Source organism: Salmo salar, chromosome 15 (assembly GCF_965601325.2).
Source record: "Salmo salar chromosome 15, fSalSal1, whole genome shotgun sequence".
In the NCBI taxonomy this organism is placed as follows: Eukaryota; Metazoa; Chordata; class Actinopteri; order Salmoniformes; family Salmonidae; genus Salmo; species Salmo salar.
Window position 1 is genome coordinate 27,606,773 of NC_138305.1, and position 18,441 is coordinate 27,625,213.

General features: G+C 43.4%; 2 protein-coding genes across 3 annotated transcripts in view; one reads left to right on the forward strand and one right to left on the reverse strand.

The window, feature by feature from the left end:
• Positions 1-2,681, forward strand: part of LOC106571093 (hepatic sodium/bile acid cotransporter) — a 36,110-nt gene extending 33,429 nt beyond the window's left edge. The window contains exons 6-8 of the mRNA XM_045695563.2: positions 1,058-1,242; positions 1,400-1,602; positions 1,922-2,681. Coding sequence (XP_045551519.1) covers positions 1,058-1,242; positions 1,400-1,602; positions 1,922-1,986 — 453 coding nt within the window. The 3' untranslated portion in view covers positions 1,987-2,681. The remainder of the gene's footprint in view (positions 1-1,057; positions 1,243-1,399; positions 1,603-1,921) is intronic.
• On the reverse strand, positions 2,525-18,098 carry LOC106571090 (serine/arginine-rich splicing factor 5). Of its 2 annotated transcripts, XM_014143758.3 has the most exons (9): positions 17,909-18,098; positions 17,228-17,373; positions 11,645-11,715; positions 11,302-11,451; positions 10,942-10,971; positions 9,260-9,332; positions 6,523-6,596; positions 5,274-5,381; positions 2,525-3,714 (listed from the first exon to the last, which is right to left on the reverse strand). In XM_014143758.3, exons 2-9 carry the CDS (start codon positions 17,351-17,353, stop codon positions 3,363-3,365), a joined length of 984 nt encoding a protein of 327 aa, XP_013999233.2. In that variant the 5' UTR covers positions 17,354-17,373; positions 17,909-18,098; the 3' UTR covers positions 2,525-3,362. The 2 variants fall into 2 exon arrangements, with proteins under 2 accessions (XP_013999233.2, XP_013999234.2); XM_014143759.3 differs by lacking the exon at positions 10,942-10,971.
• Positions 18,099-18,441: the final 343 nt, after the last annotated feature.

Sequence of the window (18,441 nt, forward strand, 5' to 3'; positions counted from 1 at the left end):
GAGGAACCCAGGGCCAACCGCACCAGCATATGATCTCACAAGGGGTCTGAGGATCTCATCTCGGTACCTAATGGCAGTCAGGCTACCTCTGGCGAGCACATGGAGGGCTGTGCGGCCCCCCAAAGAAATGCCACCCTACACCATGACTGACCCACCGCCAAACCGGTCATGCTGGAGGATGTTGCAGGCAGCAGAACGTTCTCCACGGCGTCTCCAGACTCTGTCACGTCTGTTACGTGCTCAGTGTGAACCTGCTTTCATCTGTGAAGAGCACAGGGCGCCAGTGGCGAATTTGCCAATCTTGGTGTTCTCTGGCAAATGCCAAACGTCCTGCACGGTGGGCTGTAAGCACAAACCCCCCCTGTGGACGTCGGGCCCTCATACCACCCTCATGGAGTCTGTTTCTGACCGTTTGAGCAGACACATGCACATTTGTGGCCTGCTGGAGGTCATTTTGCAGGGCTCTGGCAGTGCTTCTCCTGCTCCTCCTTGCACAAAGGCGGAGGTAGCGGTCCTGCTGCTGGGTTGTTGCCCTCCTACGGCCTCCTCCACGTCTCCTGATGTACTGGCCTGTCTCCTGGTAGCGCCTCCATGCTCTGGACACTATGCAGACAGACACAGCAAACCTTCTTGCCACAGCTCGCATTGATGTGCCATCCTGGATGAGCTGCACTACCTGAGCCACTTGTGTGGGTTGTAGACTCCGTCTCATGCTACCACTAGAGTGAAAGCACCGCCAGCATTCAAAAGTGACCAAAACATCAGCCAGGAAGCATAGGAACTGAGAAGTGGTCTGTGGTCCCCACCTGCAGAACCACTCCTTTATTGGGGGTGTCTTGCTAATTGCCTATAATTTCCACCTGTTGTCTATTCCATTTGCACAACAGCATGTGAAATTTATTGTCAATCAGTGTTGCTTCCTAAGTGGACAGTTTGATTTCACAGAAGTGTGATTGACTTGGAGTTACATTGTGTTGTTTAAGTGTTCCCTTTATTTTTTTGAGCAGTGTATTATTCTCCTATTCCCAATTACTTTCCTTCTCTCTCCTCCCCTCAGGTTGGCCTGTCCCTCCTGTTGATAGCCATGGTGGTGATTGGCCTGTTGGCCAGCATGACCATAGGAGGGATGGATTTGATGCTGACCGTCCTGTCCCCTCCACTCATGGCCACCGCTGCCCTCATGCCCCTCATTGGCTACATCTTCGGATACGTCCTCTCATACCTCTTCAAACTCAACGGATCGTAAGTCATGGTGACGATAGTGTTGATAAGGATGTTTTCTCTTTAGTAAAAAAAACACTTTAAAAAATTGAAAATATATACATACATTCTAGCTATAACTCCATGTCAATCAATCCGTTCAATTTGTCCTTATTTGGACTTCCTTCCCGTTCCTCAGGGGGCGGAGGACCATCTCCATGGAGACAGGCTGTCAGAACATCCAGCTGTGTTCCACCATTTTGAAGGTGGCATTCCCTCCCGATGTGATTGGTCCCCTCTACCTATTCCCTATGATCTACATAGTGTTTCAGGTGGGAGAGGCCTTACTGCTCATTGTCCTCTTCAGGGTTCACCAGAGGTTCTTCAAAACACCTAAGACAGGTAGGCTCGACTGACCCTGTTCGTGAGTGATACAGTTACAAGCACCTAGTCTGAGACCTGGACATCAGGTCACTTGTGGTGACAAAAACAAATGGAGGTTCACACCTCAACTAGGTTACCCCTGTCCATTATTATTTTGTGAAATTCTAAATTGATCAGCACTCCTACTCAGAGACTTTATGAGTACAGGCCATCTCCTACTCAAGGTTAAAACCTACATTTGTCACCACAAGGGAAGACTGGAGGACCCAGTTCAATCTTAGCTGCCCAAATGGTCATTTTGTCAAGACAGCTCTGTGCTCCTCTCTCCATCCCACAGAGAAGCAGGTGTACAAGGCAGTGGATGACCAGCTAGAGATGAAGCCCAGTGATGTGGTAGTCTGATGGAAATCAGATTCACATCAGCTCAGTCAAATGGTGATGTCTACCAAGGCTTCAGGCTGCCAAGACCTGATGATCTACCAGATTACAATGACTTAACACCCAGTAACTACACATACAATGATACATGGTAGCAGGCATTTTGAAGGTGGAGTGATTGTGCCTAATTGACAACACTGTATACAGGTGTAGAAGTGTATGTGGAATACAATGTGGAATTAACTGAAAAGATAAACCAATGTATTGTCTAAACTACATGAGTACTTCTGATCGAGACAAGTGTCAATGTTTGGACAAGCTATTGAAAATGTTATATAGTCATGTGACATTTTATTACTGCTAGTATGTAATGACATATTGTTTTAAGTCCATACAAACGGTGGCACAATTCTTTGTTGAAGTTGAACTTGAAGTTCACACTGTCTTTCGATGCTTTATTTAAAACATTTCATTGGGCGTCTGCTTTGGGACTTGTTCTTTTTCAATTAAATTCAAACAATTGGGGGGGTAAGGTGGAAATAATTACAAATTAGACTTCATGTTTTAGTGTACAAAAGGTTTTATTTTCCAAACTATTGTCTAGGTGTTAACCTCATCACAATAAGTTGTATAAGGGAAATATAATGCTAAACAGAAACACCACTCCATTTAAACATTCAATACAAATGGGTTCAAATAAAAACAGCACGTACAACGTTTTCACAAGGTGTCTTCACTGAGGATAAAACATCTTTACTGCCAATCACAAAAAAGGCCCACACCAAAAAAAAAGAAAAAAAGGCATTCTATCGAAAATAACTGCATGAAACATAAATCCCCAAACAGTTACCTTACACCACCCCTACACTGAGATGAGAATGGTATGACCCAAAACCTTATCCAATCACATTCATTACCATCATGCGACAGGACTTGAATTCTCAACAGTTCATGATATCAGAGCTGCCAACCAACAGCAAGGAGAGGGGGAATCAATCACACATGAGCTTTGATTAAAAAAAAACAAAAAAACTCCAAATAAAAATACTGATCAAAACAAAACCAAGTACAAACCAAGAAGGTTTAGGAATAAATGCTCAAAATGAAACCGTCATTGTGTTCAGAGACTGATGCTTTTACTGACAACACCCACGATGCTGCAGTAGGTCAAAGGTCAGCCATGTCAAATGGGGGGCCATAGGGAGGAAACAGAGGGGTTAATACAGGGCCAGGAGGCCAGTACTGCTAGGTGTAACAGTTCCTGGCCCTGGCCTGTAGTCTTACTAAAACTGTGTGTGTTCATGTTTGTCTTAATGTGAGTGTACTCATGTACTGTGTGTGAGAGTGAGCGTTAGCTATGTGTGTTCATGTCAAAACGTGTATATTCCTGTTCTCAATACTCAGTGGCGGCTGTCTGTGGACGGGGAACGAGAGCCACGAGACCTAGACCTAGACCGAGACCTGGAAGGTGCACGCTGTGCAGGGGGAGGGGAGTGAGGGGAGGCAGACTTGCTGGGCTTGGAGGGCCGTTTGGAGGAGGTGGAAGAGGTCTCCTTAGCCCTGGGCGGTGGGGAGCCGGGGGCGGCACCACGGGGAGCTGGGGAGCCGCTGTGGGACCGAGAACGAGAGCGGTTGTAGTCTCTCTTGGGGGAGTGTGACCTGGAACGACGGGGTGTCCTGGAGCGGGACGGGGAACGGTTACGAGAACGGGAACGAGAGGAGCTCTCTGAGCGGGAACGACTCCTGGAACCCCTGGAGAAGAGGAAGGGTAAACCCACTTGGTCACTTTTTGATTTGAACAGAACTTTACATACCCAAGTGGTCAGAAAGTGACTTTTTGGGCATGAATGTCAAAACTTAGATGCTCAAAGTCGACCCACTTTGAATACCACGTCTTTAATCACTGGACAATAAATCAGTTGAGAATGATCTTTTAAAAGCGTACAAAAAAGTTAAATAATTTAAAAAGGTTCCTCTGCCCCCCTTTAACATGACTAAAGACACATGAACCTTTCCCCTCCCTTCATATTAACATGTTGTAGCTTAGACACTATTTTTACAGCTACGGTTGTTATGTTGTGCTGCCATCAGTTGAGATGTGCTCTAGAATACAGGGTGGGTGTCATGTTTGGCTGATAAAATTTACTAAAATGGAATACAATTTAAACTTTCAAAATGGCACCACAAAGATGGGTAGAGGTCCAGAGAGAGAGCGAGAACATTAACTTGAATAGGAATATCTGTTTTAAAATTACTGTCAATCCTCTATAGGAAACCTATTGAATTAGCATTTAAGTTGACATTCGACAGTGGGTGAACCGTTGGTCATCGTTGTGGTAGTAAATGGAAGATATCAAATCAATATAAAATGTCAATGGCGTACCAGCTAAACTGCAGTGGTCTGAAGGGTTATGTTCATTCTGTTTGAGATTGTAATGACACCCATCCTGTCTGTATTCAACAGCATGTGTTTCAACCGATGGAGGCACAACACAAAAACATCAGGTGATGTGAAATAGGGTCTAATCTACAAAATCTACATTTTGTTTTTTTTTAAATGACCAACTTAAATATTTTTCTTCAAGAAATAATCAAGTAGTTTGACAACACTGTCTGTAAGCTTGTAAATTATAAATCCTACTCAAGCATGTATCTTTTCCAGTGAGGAAGACATGGATGTCTCATGATCTATAAAATGGGTCAACTTGGAGCACCTTCATCTCTTGAACGTTTTGGCATTCAGGTCCAACGATCACTTTCTGACCACTTCAATGAGCAAACATGTATGGGCAAGTATTTAGATTCAATCAACAACAAAACAAGCAGATGTCAGAAGTATTTAATTAAAATAGATTTACCCTAAATAAAACCAACGGTCTGTTGTCTTATCAGTTCACTGAAACCCTATTCAAATACGCTGATAGCGCATCTAGAAGGGCTTACTCTCCAGTGCATCCTTCCCTCAGTTCCTTAGAGGAAACATCTAGAAGGGCTAACTCTCCAGTGCATCCTTCCCTCAGAGAAACATCTAGAAGGGTTTACTCTCCAGTGCATCCTTCCCTCAGTTCCTTAGAGGAAACATCTAGAAGGGCTAACTCTCCAGTGCATCCTTCCCTCAGAGAAACATCTAGAAGGGCTTACTCTCCAGTGCATCCTTCCCTCAGTTCCTTAGAGGAAACATCTAGAAGGGCTAACTCTCCAGTGCATCCTTCCCTCAGAGAAACATCTAGAAGGGTTTACTCTCCAGTGCATCCTTCCCTCAGTTCCTTAGAGGAAACATCTAGAAGGGCTTACTCTCCAGACCAACTCACCTCTTCTTAGCTGCCTCAATCAGCTTGATTTTCCTTCCATTGATCTCCTTGCCAGACAGCTTCTCAACAGCGTTTTTCAGATCGCTGTAAGAAGCGAACTCAACCACCCTGAAGACCGACATGACAAAAAGAGGTCAGTAGGATAACTGAGACATTCGTTTAACGTCCGTTATATTAGGAGGGGTATGGCGAAACGTCCGTTATATTAGGAGGGGTATGGCTTAACGTCCGTTATATTAGGAGGGGTATGGCTTAACGTCCGTTATATTAGGAGGGGTATGGCGAAACGTCCGTTATATTAGGAGGGGTATGGCGAAACGTCCGTTATATTAGGAGGGGTATGGCGAAACGTCCGTTATATTAGGAGGGGTATGGCGAAACGTCCGTTATATTAGGAGGGGTATGGCGAAACGTCCGTTATATTAGGAGGGGTATGGCGAAACGTCCGTTATATTAGGAGGGGTATGGCGAAACGTCCGTTATATTAGGAGGGGTATGGCGAAACGTCCGTTATATTAGGAGGGGTATGGCGAAACGTCCGTTATATTAGGAGGGGTATGGCGAAACGTCCGTTATATTAGGAGGGGTATGGCGAAACGTCCGTTATATTAGGAGGGGTATGGCGAAACGTCCGTTATATTAGGAGGGGTATGGCGAAACGTCCGTTATATTAGGAGGGGTATGGCGAAACGTCCGTTATATTAGGAGGGGTATGGCGAAACGTCCGTTATATTAGGAGGGGTATGGCGAAACGTCCGTTATATTAGGAGGGGTATGGCGAAACGTCCGTTATATTAGGAGGGGTATGGCGAAACGTCCGTTATATTAGGAGGGGTATGGCGAAACGTCCGTTATATTAGGAGGGGTATGGCGAAACGTCCGTTATATTAGGAGGGGTATGGCGAAACGTCCGTTATATTAGGAGGGGTATGGCGAAACGTCCGTTATATTAGGAGGGGTATGGCGAAACGTCCGTTATATTAGGAGGGGTATGGCGAAACGTCCGTTATATTAGGAGGGGTATGGCGATAGGAGGGGTATGGCGAAACGTCCGTTATATTAGGAGGGGTATGGCGAAACGTCCGTTATATTAGGAGGGGTATGGCGAAACGTCCGTTATATTAGGAGGGGTATGGCGAAACGTCCGTTATATTAGGAGGGGTATGGCGAAACGTCCGTTATATTAGGAGGGGTATGGATGTTGGCACGTCTAGGAAGAACACCCGGGGGGAGCTCATGTCATTCTTACCCTTCGTTGAGCTTGGGGCGGTGGGCGTCTGCGAACGTTACTTCCCCCGCCTGTCTCATGAAATCTTTCAGGTCCTACACAACGACAGGTTAAGTTAGGACCGGACCAGGACAACACTCAACATAATGCATCAAATTTCCCAAAGAGAAAAAAAAAGGTTAGATATCATAGAGCAACTACAAAGGCTAAGATAACAAGAGGGGTCCAAGAACCTCAGAGAACACTGCAAAATGACTGGCTGTCTGGTCCAGCAACACAAAGTTATTGTGTTATAAAAGTAGTTGGTCAGTTAAACGGTTAGATCTGTCTGTGTGCGAAGTTGTGTGGATACATTGATGTCCGCGACCAGTCAACTTGACAGAACTAGCCGTTTAGAAAACGCCACAGACCCTACAGCTTAAGACAGTTTAAGGAAATGTGATGAAAGCCTTCCCCGGAAAAACAAATGGTTGCTTACACATTCTGATCTTTTTGCTACTAATTTGTCTTTTGACCAATCATATCAGCACTGAAAAAGATCTGATGGGTTAAAAGACCAATCAGTCGGGGGGGAAAAAACAGGATGGCGAGCTTGCATAAAGATGTCAGAATTCAGATTGTTTTAGCACCATGACGTCCTGTCCAGTCTAAACCACGACATGGTTCAACGTGCCAATAAATCAACGCAACCTTTTTATTTAACGGCATCCTGGAGTTAAAGTTAGAATCATGTACACTGTTAAAATGAAAAAACATTTTTTTTTAACCAAGAGCGATGTACAATACCGACAACTTAGCAAAACAACATTTCTGGTGAGCGTGTGTGAACCACCATCTTTATGCACCTCCACTAGAGAGAAATAGCAACGGCATATTTTTGAAGGCAACTACGCCACGGTTCGTTGGACGGTTCTATGGGGAAATTAACCGCGTTTTTGTAGGGTTTTGGATAAATGCATCATTTTTTGTTGTTGAAGCATTTATGTAATATCAAAAGGCTTCCTATAAAAGGTAATGTTAACTGACTGCTATAATCTCAGATGAAAACGGTATAAGAGTTCTTAAAGTTGATGACCTTAGTCGGCATTCATTCCAAAACTATTATTTTCTACTTTGACAATCTTCATCAGCTAACGTCAATGAACTTGGAAGGATTTACTTAATATCAAAAAGCACATAAAGACTTCATTAAAAAAAAGTAACGTTAACTGACTGCTATCGTATCATCGAACAAAAACGAGGTAATGAATTTTGGGGGTTTTAGGACTTTGCACCATTGGGCAGCCTGTGTAAACACAGCCTACGTGATCCGCAATTGGATCTGTAAAACGCAGGAAGCTAACATCAAATATTTCAAGTTGACCTGAACATTTGGATTATTTTGCATTGTCTCAAAATTATTGGACCCCGCCCTCTTTAAAAAAAAAAAATAATAAACTACACAGAATAGTCATCAATATAAATATAAAAAAGTCTGCATGACCAGCAGAGGTGTTTTGTGTTGATCAACCCCAAGAGCCCTGTCGTCTCTGGCTAGACAGGAGCTCCCTAACACCCGGGACGGGAACCCCATCTAGGGCTCAGCACCCCCCTCAGTCTCAGTACAGAGAGTCAACAGGGAGGAAGAGAGGAAACTAATACCTGATATCGACCCCTTTGGAGCGGGCCGTAGCAGGCTCTCCTAGTCCACCATACCATAACCACCTTGATCGCACCTCGTGATCCAACCTTGACCCTTCGTGACCTCGCTCAGCAGATTTTATCCACTTCTGGGGCACCTCTCGCGATGTGCGGACGGAACCACAGCACACGGGGAGAGGGGGGGGGGGGGAATTGGGGGGGGGTGGGGGGGGAGATATGGATCGATCGAAGCCTCTCAAATTAACGAACCACCATGGATCAGACCAAAACACCGCCACCATCATCATCATGAACACCATCATCGACTCTCCTCTTTCTGCCTCTGTTTGTGATTTCTGTGTCAGCACGGCGCTCCGGCCGTCGAGGCCCCACACCACCAGGGGGACAGCGAGTGTGAGCGAAGGGGCAGCCAGCGCTTCTAGAGCAGAGAGAGTAGTGGAACCCGGGGCTGGGACCTGACCCCCGACCAAGCGAGGGAGCACTCTCTCATACGACCAGCAGGAGGAGAGGAACCAACTAGGAGCGGGCTGACTGGCACACTGGCTGGCACGACATGGCTCAACCCAGAGAGAGGGACCCTGATTGGGTTAACTCCACCATAAGAAGCGCTCTCTTCCATACGACACAACAGTCAGGCTGGCAAATAAAGGGGTGAAGAATTGGTTAAAATTAAAAAACAGACAAATGTTTTTTTTTCTCCCTCTTTTGTATCTAATCAACTGCATTCTTTAGCTGCAGCAAATAGCTATGGCTAGCCATTTCTCCACCGGATGCTCTCAGGAAAGGGCTGGATATGTACTGAGAGCTCTTGATAGGTTATTAAATACTTTGCAAGGAGCCATTTGGGCCAATCACAACACATTTAGTGCTGTCGATTTGCATATTTATTTGCTCTCAGCCCATGGAATATTACCACATATACTAAAATAAACGTAGGCAAAAAGAAAAAAGAGAATGAGTCTTGTATTAGTCTTTACCTGGACTGCACCAGGAAGTTGCCTTGAGATCAATACTAGTGAAGACTTCAGGTATAAAGCTGAGCGTTCTCTCCGTCTGATCAGTCAGAGCCTGGAGTTACTAACAGGCAGGTAGAGACACGCCCAGGTAAGGAACTCACCTGCCAGCTGACGCGAGATGATAGGTTCTCCACGATGAGACGGTTCTCCGTACGCATCGGAGGAGGGTTCCTACTGCGATGGGGGGGAGACAAAGAACAGTGTGAGAACCTTGCAGATGATCTAGAACCATGGTTCCCTTACAGTGGGTGAGAACCCGTTGGTGGGTCATGGTTGAAGTTCCTTCGTTCTAGCCAAAGCCCGGATATGATCCCAACTAGTAGCCTAATACTTTTGCTGTGGTGGGGGGGAGAGAGAACCTCAGTCCTGATTTAGGATCAGTTTCCCCCCTGTCCATTCATTATAATCTAACATGCTTATCAGATTCTAGAACACTCCCACTATGCTTTGTCTACAGGACCATGACTGACTAAAAATAAAAAATAATGAAATAGTTCAAAGGGGATGAGAGCAGTCTCAGCCCACACAGAGCTGATAGCTTGCAGGTCTCCTAGATTAGATTTACACTACATAACCAAAAGTGTGTGGACAACTGCTCGTCAAACATCTCGTTCCAAAACCAAGGGCCTTTTCTGCTATAGCAGCCTCCACTCTTCTGGGAAGGCTTTCCACTAGATGTTGGAACATTGCTGTAGAGGACATGATTCCATTCAGCCACAAGATCGAACACTGATGTTGGGTGATTAGGCCTGGCTCGCAGTTGGCGTTCCAATTCATCCCAAAGGTGTTGAGGTCAGGGCTCTGTGCAGGCCAGTCATGTTCTTCCACACTGGTGTCAACAAACCATTTCTGTATAGACCTTGCTTTGAGAACAGGGCTATTGTCATGCTGAAACAGTAAAGGGCCCTTCTCCAAAACTGTTGCCACAAAGTTGAAAGCACAGAATCGTCTAGAATTTCATTCTACGCTGTAGCGTTAAGATTTCCCTTCACTGGAACTAAGGAGCCTGATCCATGAAAATCAGCCCCAGACCATTATTCCTCCTCCACCAAACTTCACAGTTGGCACTACTATGCATTGGGGCAGGTAGCGTTCTCCTGGCATCCTCCAAACCCAGATTCGTCCGTTGGACTGCCAGATGGTGAAGTGTGATTCATCACTCCAGAGAACATGTTTCCACTGCTCCAGAGTCCAATGGCGGCTAGTTTTACGCCACTCCAGCCGACGCTTGGCATTGCGCATGATGATCTTAGGTTTATGTGCGGCTGCTCGGCCATGGAAACCCACTTCATGAAGCTCCCGACAAAACAGTTATTGTGCTGACGTTGGTTCGAGATGCAGTTTGGAACTCTGTGTTGCAACAGAGGACAGGATTTTTATTTTTACGTGCTCCCATTCTGTGAGCTTGTGTGGCCTACCACTTCGCGACTGAACCGTTGTTGCTCCTAGACGTTTCCACTTCATAATAACAGCCCTTCCAGTTGACCGGGGCAGCTCTAGCAGGGCAGAAATTTGACAAACTGACTTGTTGGAAAGGTGGCATCCTACGACGGTGCCACGTTGAAAGTCACTGAGCTCTTCAGTAAGGCCATTCTACTGCCAATGTTTGTCTATGGAGATTGCATGGCTGCGCGCTCTATTTTATACACCTGTCAGTATTGGGTGTGGCTGAAATAAATGAATCCACTAATTTGAAGGAGTGTCCACAGTTTATATTCATAGCAATTTTCCAAAAGGTGCTTCATATTGACAGAAAGTGGTATAAACTGTCATTTCAACTTACTCTGGCGGTTGTCCACTTGGTTGGTTGGTCCTTATGGAAATTTGAGACAAAATATCCACAGGAATGTATTATTAAACAGACTTTAAAAATGCTGGTACTGAGATGTCTATATCCTGGCATATGCATGCACGCAATTACATTGTTTGCGTGCCTCAGGTGATGAACAAACCGTGAAAGCCACATACAGAAACCAGTGTTTTGAAGTTGGTTTAATAACACCTTGATGTGGGTATTTTGTCTCAACTGTCCACATGTAAAAGGGACTGTTCAGATGTCTGGAATCTACATGTTAGTGACGAGTGTGGAAAGTCCCCACTGGGAATATTAAGAGACTAGCTGATCGTATGAATGTTCATATACCTCCGACTATCCTGGGAGCCACGGCCGTAGCGATCGGGGAAGCGGCCTCCACCCCCTCCTCCTCCTCCACCGCCGCCACCACCACCACCTCTGTCACCACCGCGTCCTCGGCCACCACGCAGGCGCACACGGGCGTGCTCAATGGTTACCCTAAGAGAGAGAATGGAGAGAAAATATTTTTTTTAAAAGAGGGAAAAAGGAGAAAACAGAGGGCTTGAGAGAGAACAGAGGGCTATGGAAGGATGTTATAACCACCACTGACCCTTAATTGATATGTGGGCATTGAGCCAACATGGTTGTGATGTGTAAATGTCCATCGTGAACAGAGATGCCGTCACTTTACCTCTCGTTGCAGAGCTCCTTGCCGTCCAGCTCATAAACGGCATCCTCAGCATCCCTGGGATCATCAAACTCCTGGACAACAACATAGAACATTCAGATCAATATCCATTCTAGAACATTTAGCTAGCTAACACAGCAATGAGTTAGCAGAGACGGTAATTGAGGGCTTAGCTAAGCGTGTCAGGGAGTAGATTTAAATGCAGACTAACAATTTTATATTAAAAACACATTTTGTCAGATGGCCGAGTACGGCATTAGTAATGTAAACACCTTACTCTGCTAAACTTTATAAAAAAGGTTTAGCAGAGTAAGGTGTTTACTAATGCCATGTGATGTTTTAATGAACAAAATGTGCTTTTCTTTAAAAGACAAGGACATTTCTAAGTGACTCCAAACTTTTGAAAGTGTGTGTGTATATACACACTACCGTTCAAAGGTTTGGGGTCACTTAGATATGTCATTGTTTTTTAAAGAAAAGCGCATTTTGTTCATTAAAACATCAAATTGGTCAGAAAAACAGTGTAGACATTGTAAATGACTATTGTAGCTGGAAACGTCTGAATTTTTATGGAATATCTACATAGGGCCATTATCAGCAACCATCACTCCTGTGTTCCAATGGCACGTTGTGTTAGCTAATCCAAGTTTATCATTTTAAAAGGCTAATTGACCATAAGAAAACCCTTTTGCAATTATGTTAGCACAGCTGAAAACTGTTGTTCTGATTAAAGAAGCAATAAAACTGGCCTTCTTTAGACTAGTTGAGTATCTGGAGCATCAGCATTTGTGGGTTCGATAACAGGTTCAAAATGGCCAGAAACAAATGAACTTTCTTCTGAAACTCATCAGTCTATTCTTGTTCTGAGAAATGAAGGCTATTCCATGCGAGAAATTGCCAAGAAACTGAAGATCTCAGACAACTGTACTACTTCCCTTCAGATACCACAAACTGGCTCTAACCAGAATAGAAAGAGTGGGAGGCCCCGGTGCACAACTGAGCAAGAGGACAAGTACATTAGTGTCTCTAGTTTGAGAAACAGACGCCTCACAAGTCCTCAACTGGCAGCTTCATTAAATAGTACCCACAAAACACCAGTCTCAACGTCAACAGCGAAGAGGCGACTCCGGTATTCTAGGCAGACTTCCTCTGTCCAGTGTCTGTTCTTTTGCCCATCTTAATCTTTTATTTTAACCCCTGGTCGGACATCCAGCGAAAAATCCTATCGCCATTAGCATAACAAAATGTAATATAATTTTTTTCTTCAAATATAGGACTATGTTATATCGTTTTATAGATACACCTCTCCTGAATCGAACCACATTGTCCGATTTCAAAAAGGCTTTACAGCAAAAGCAAAACATTAGATTATGTTAGAGTATACCGTAAAAGTAGCCACATAGCCATTTTCCGACCAACCACATGCATCACAAATAACCAAAAAAACAGCTAAATGCAGCACTAACCTTTGACAGTCTTCATCAGATGACACTCCTAGGACATCATGTTACACAATACATGCATTCTTTTGTTCGATAAAGTTCATATTTATATATAAAAACAGCATTTTACATCGGTGCGTAACGTTGACTAACTATTTTCCCTCATTTTTTCCCTCATTTTTAAAATGTAATATTGTCATTCTAAGATTTATAGATGAATATCTCTTGAAAGCACCTGTAATGCCAAATTTAAAAATAACTTTACTGGGTAATCACACTTTTCGATAAAAGGGGATGCGATACTCAGAAAAATAGGCTACCGTTACAGGTCAGCGCCATCTTGGAACAATCGCATATCAAATCTCCTCTTGTATACTATTGTCAATAATCCCTTACCTTTGATTATCTTCATCAGAAAGCACTTCCAGGAATCCCAGGTCCACAACAAATGTATTTTTCGTTCGAAAAAGTTAATCCTTTATGTTCCAATAGCTTGTTCTTGTTAGCGCGTTCTGAAGGCTGCTCCAAAAGCTCCGTCGGCCGCATACAACCAGAGCTCCAATAAGATTCAAGGGGGACGATTGCATTGTCTTTCAAAACGTTTCGAAAGGGGAGGGTAGCCAGGGGCGCCGGCGTCATAATGGTGATGGCCCTCCTCATGTGACCATGTTCCACAGCGTGTCATTCTGTCAGTTTTCACAGCAGGAGACTCAAACCACTTTGTTAAGACTGGGGACATCTAGTGGAAGCAATAGGAAGTGCTCAATGAACCATTGCTCACGGTGTGATTTATAGGCAAAGTGATGAAGTTGAGTCCGCAATTCAGAATTCCACATCCTGTTACGATCGGTCTCAGGGTTTTGACTGCCATATGAGTTCTGTTATACTCACAGACACCATTCAAACAGTTTTAGAAACTTTAGGGTGTTTTCTATCCACAAGTATTAATTATATGCATATCCTAGCTTCTGAGTTTGAGTAGGAGGCCGTTTAAAAATGGGCACATTTTTTTCAAAAATCGCTGTAGCGCCCCCTATCCTAGGCGACCGTGAAGAGGTTAATGGGCCAGTCAGATATGGCTTTTTCTTTGCAACTCTGCCTAGAAGGCCAGCACCCTGTAGTCACCTCTTCACTGTTAACACTGGTGTTTTGCGGGTAGTATTTAATGAAGCTGCCAGTCTAGTTTATCCCCTGAAAGTTCTCTTATTAACTAGCCACATTGACATGATCTGTTATCAGTTAGCACATGCACCTGCCCAATGTAGACAGTATACAGGAAGATGTAGTATGGAGAATATGAGCCATTTTGGCCTGTTTAGGAGTAGTGTATATGATGTCTGTCAAGGGTTATTTTCTACTTGTTTTGTACACTAGCGGGTACTATATGTTGTGGTCATGGGTCAATGCGTGCATGTAGGTAGCACAGGTGACCAGGAAGGGTTAGTACAGGTGAGAGGAGAGCACATAAGAATTCCTACTGTATCACAGATACAGCTTATAGACTGCATCTCTGCACCTTTTGAATAGGAATGTGTTGGAGCTATTTATATACGCAATAAATGGGAACTTCACCCCAAAAGAGTAACGTTTGGAAAGCGGATTTTTGTGGAAGCGTTATGGACAGCTCTCCTCTGTGCCAGTGCATAGGGAATCGCCACTACAGAGACCGTTTGCTGATTGGCAAGACATCTTGCAGATGTATTTAGAATGGCTACAATCTAAATTGTTCCTCGTTTATTCATGAGTTGCATGTTTCGTCACAATATTATTTTGAATGTTTATTTTGGACTGATGTCCGACTGAGCCTTCTACTCAATGCATCATCAATGAGCGCTGATGAAGATTCCATCAAAAGTGCATTACAGTGGCTTGGAAACACGATGCCATTCAAAAAGGAAGCAAATAATTAGGAGGAAAACCTTTTGTCATCATTTTCAAGTCGCCAGATTGACTTTATATGCAGTATGACGTTAGCGTCGCTAGCTATTTTTGAATATGTTGGCCAGGCATCAACATTCTATTCAGATGACTCGCCAATACTCTCAAAACTACATATTTCCTATGCATTTTGATACAATCAGCCAAAGGTACGGGTGCTTACTGGGTAGCTAGCCAATTCGATGTAATCCATCAATCAATGTCATTTCTGTCAGCAGCAATCGTGATTAAATACTATTTAAAAACAATGTTGAAAAGGGGATAATGTTAACGTCGCTAAGTCGAGAGATTGGTTGGATTATAAAGTACATTGTTCTACTTACCACTATGTTTAGCCAACTCTACAAGGTTTCTACTGGTAGATTGCTAAGTAAACATCAGCAAAAAAGCACCCTTCTGCTGATTGACAGGCAGAGCCCACAGCGGATGGGAAATTAACCTAAACCACTCCTCCTTGTCAGGTATAGGTCACTTATTTCACATCACTCAAATATCCAATAAATGGCGGACAATATTGAGAGAAATTGTTTAGCTACCCTCACTAATCAAAAATCCTGATCATAAAAGCAGGCAGTTACTTGCTGTAGAACTCTGATAGAGCTAAATGTGCGCAATTGATTTGCATGGAATCAAGTCGGAAAGTAGTTTAGTAGTTCTGACTGTGATCTTTATGAGGTGACGATATTAAAAGAAAATAGTTAATATTTACTTTAAAAACGGCACACTTGTCAATGGTTTCAGCTGGCAAATCAAACACCGCGACTTATTGTGACGCTTTTTGATTTAACTGACTTTCCTAGTTAAATAGAAGGTTAAGAACAAGTTCTTATTTACAATGACGGTCTACCGGGGAACAGTGGGTTAACTGCCTTGTTCCGGGGCAAAACAACAGATTTTTACCTTGTCAGCTTGGGGATTCGATCCAGCAACCTTTTGGTTACTGACCCAACGGTCTAACCACTAGGCTATTAATCTTAGAAATAGCTCAGATACCAACTCTGAGCCACCGTGAATTTACGAACATGCCATCTTCGATTTCAGATCACTCACATCCGAGGGTGCTAGGGCGAATTAAATGGTCCGAGTGTTCTTTCATCTGTGTCTGGAAGTAGCTAGCAAGCTAGCCAACTTTAGCCAGTTAGCTTGGGTGCTTGACTGCTGTTCACAACGCTAGGATCAACCCTTCTCCCTTACAAACAAATATTACAGTTGAAACTGCAGCCGACTGCGGTATTTCAGACAGTAATTACACTGTACAAGTACACCAGTTAAATTTATTTTGAAAGCAGTATTTTTTTTCATAAAGGCTGGACCAGAGCGTCCAGTTTGCTCCCTGAACTCTCCGAGAGCAAAACGCTCTGAACCACATTGAAGGCGATTCACTCTGGAGTGCACTCGCAAATTCAGAGCTTTGCCAGATTGTCCTTTTGCAAATTCAGAGTGTTTTGCTCTCAGATAGCACACTGGACGCTGTGGCCGAGGAGTAGGGTTGATCCAAGGGTTCTGACCTAACAACAGTAGTCAAGCACCCAAGGTAACTGGCTAAAATTAGCTCGCTAGCTAACTACTTCCAGACACAAATGAGAGAACATCTCACTGACCATTTTACTCGCCCTAGCAGAGCTGTTAGGCTGTTTCCACGTTATCCTGAGAGTTGGTGACAAATTGTTGGCAACAAGAGAATTACGTTGCTTTTTTTTTTATTTTTCAAACCAACGTTTACTGACAATGGTCATAGTCAACCGGTGTTGTGCGTTTGTAAATTAATCAGTTATTCTGTGCTCTGGCACACTCAGACCTGAGTTTCCTGAAATCGGAGTAAATAGTGAACGCGCCCTATAGACCTTAAATCAGAATTAAATAGGCATCACAAAAATAACATTGTTGCTGTGGTAACTTTATTTTGATTGGTGATTTTCTGCATTTATCAGAGTTCATCTGGTAAGCAAATTTTTTGATATGTCCATGTAAAGAGGATTACTAGGGAAATCGTTCTTGCAAAAGTATGCAAACATTTAAATGAACTATTAACAAAATCGGACCACTCAATAACCTTAGTGTGCATGTAACTGTACTCTGTGTGTAGACTGACCACAAACTAGAAAAAGCCTGTTCACTACCACTTAGCCAAGAGCCTGCCTCCTTAGCCTGGGGATAAGAGTAATGCATTGTGAAAAGGTCGTGTGAAATGTGTGTGTATACTGACCACAAAACCAAAGCCTCTCTTCAGGTCGATGTCTCGGATGCGGCCGTATCCTTTGAAGAATCTCTCCACGTCCTTCTCTCTGGCGGACGGGTTCAACCGGCCGACAAATATGCGGCATCCACTCATTCTGGCTGGACGATGTGTATCTGATAGCAAAACAGTAAAGAAAAGAAAGAAGAAAAAAAAACGGCCGATGATGACAAATATTTAAAGTAAAAAAAAATAATAATAATTGTAATATTGAAGGAATGTTGTTAAAACGTCGTGTCAGGTCACCAGAAATACTTAATGCGTACACCCACATCATTCATTAGCTAACAGCAGTTTATGCTAACGTTAGCTAGAATACCATCGTTTACAAACTGCAGAATGTAAAAAAATATATAAAAAAAACCTCAATACATTAATCAAAATAAACGAATATAATAAACCGTGCAATCGTGTATTACTCACGCCGGAGAGGTTTCAAAACCGAGTATTTATCGTTACCTTAGCTGCGACAGTCATCGTGTATTTTTTTTGTTGCCGTGGGGGCCTTGTGATTGCGTTCGCAAACGCAAGATAAACACCACAAAGATAACGCTAACAAGCTTGTTAATCTCATTGTTTCCGTCTGGCAATACTAGTGCATTAACATTTGTTAGATTCACTTTAATTGTGCAAATCTTCATTTTAACATACCTTTCTGTGTTTTTCTTCTGCTGTTGGGGGGATTGACTTGCTTGCTTGCTTCCTCTTGAAAACACAGCGAAAAAAGACACGCACACAAAATGGCGTCGGCTTTTCAACGACACGGTGCAGTGGCGCCACAGATACAACCACACAGATATTTCACCGGATGTATAAATGTGAAGCATCTGGTTTGCGTTTCCACTGGCTGGCAGGGGGAGGAGATATTAATGCAAATCTTCTCATCAATTAAATATATATATATATATATATATATATATATATATATATATATATATATTTTTTTATCTCAATACAGTTTTCTGTTATGAACAAAACGGACAAAGTTTTGTAGACTTTACCCTTTTGCAAATTGAGTTATTGCACACGGGCAGTTCACAGAGTAGGCGTTCCCGAACGGAAATATGCAGATATAAACTACAACGCGCCAATAGAATCTCACTACCTTGTGCTTGGCTCTGCCCACTATGACTCATTTGTTCGCGTTGGAAACGACAAGCTGTGGTCTATCTTGGTTTAGTTAT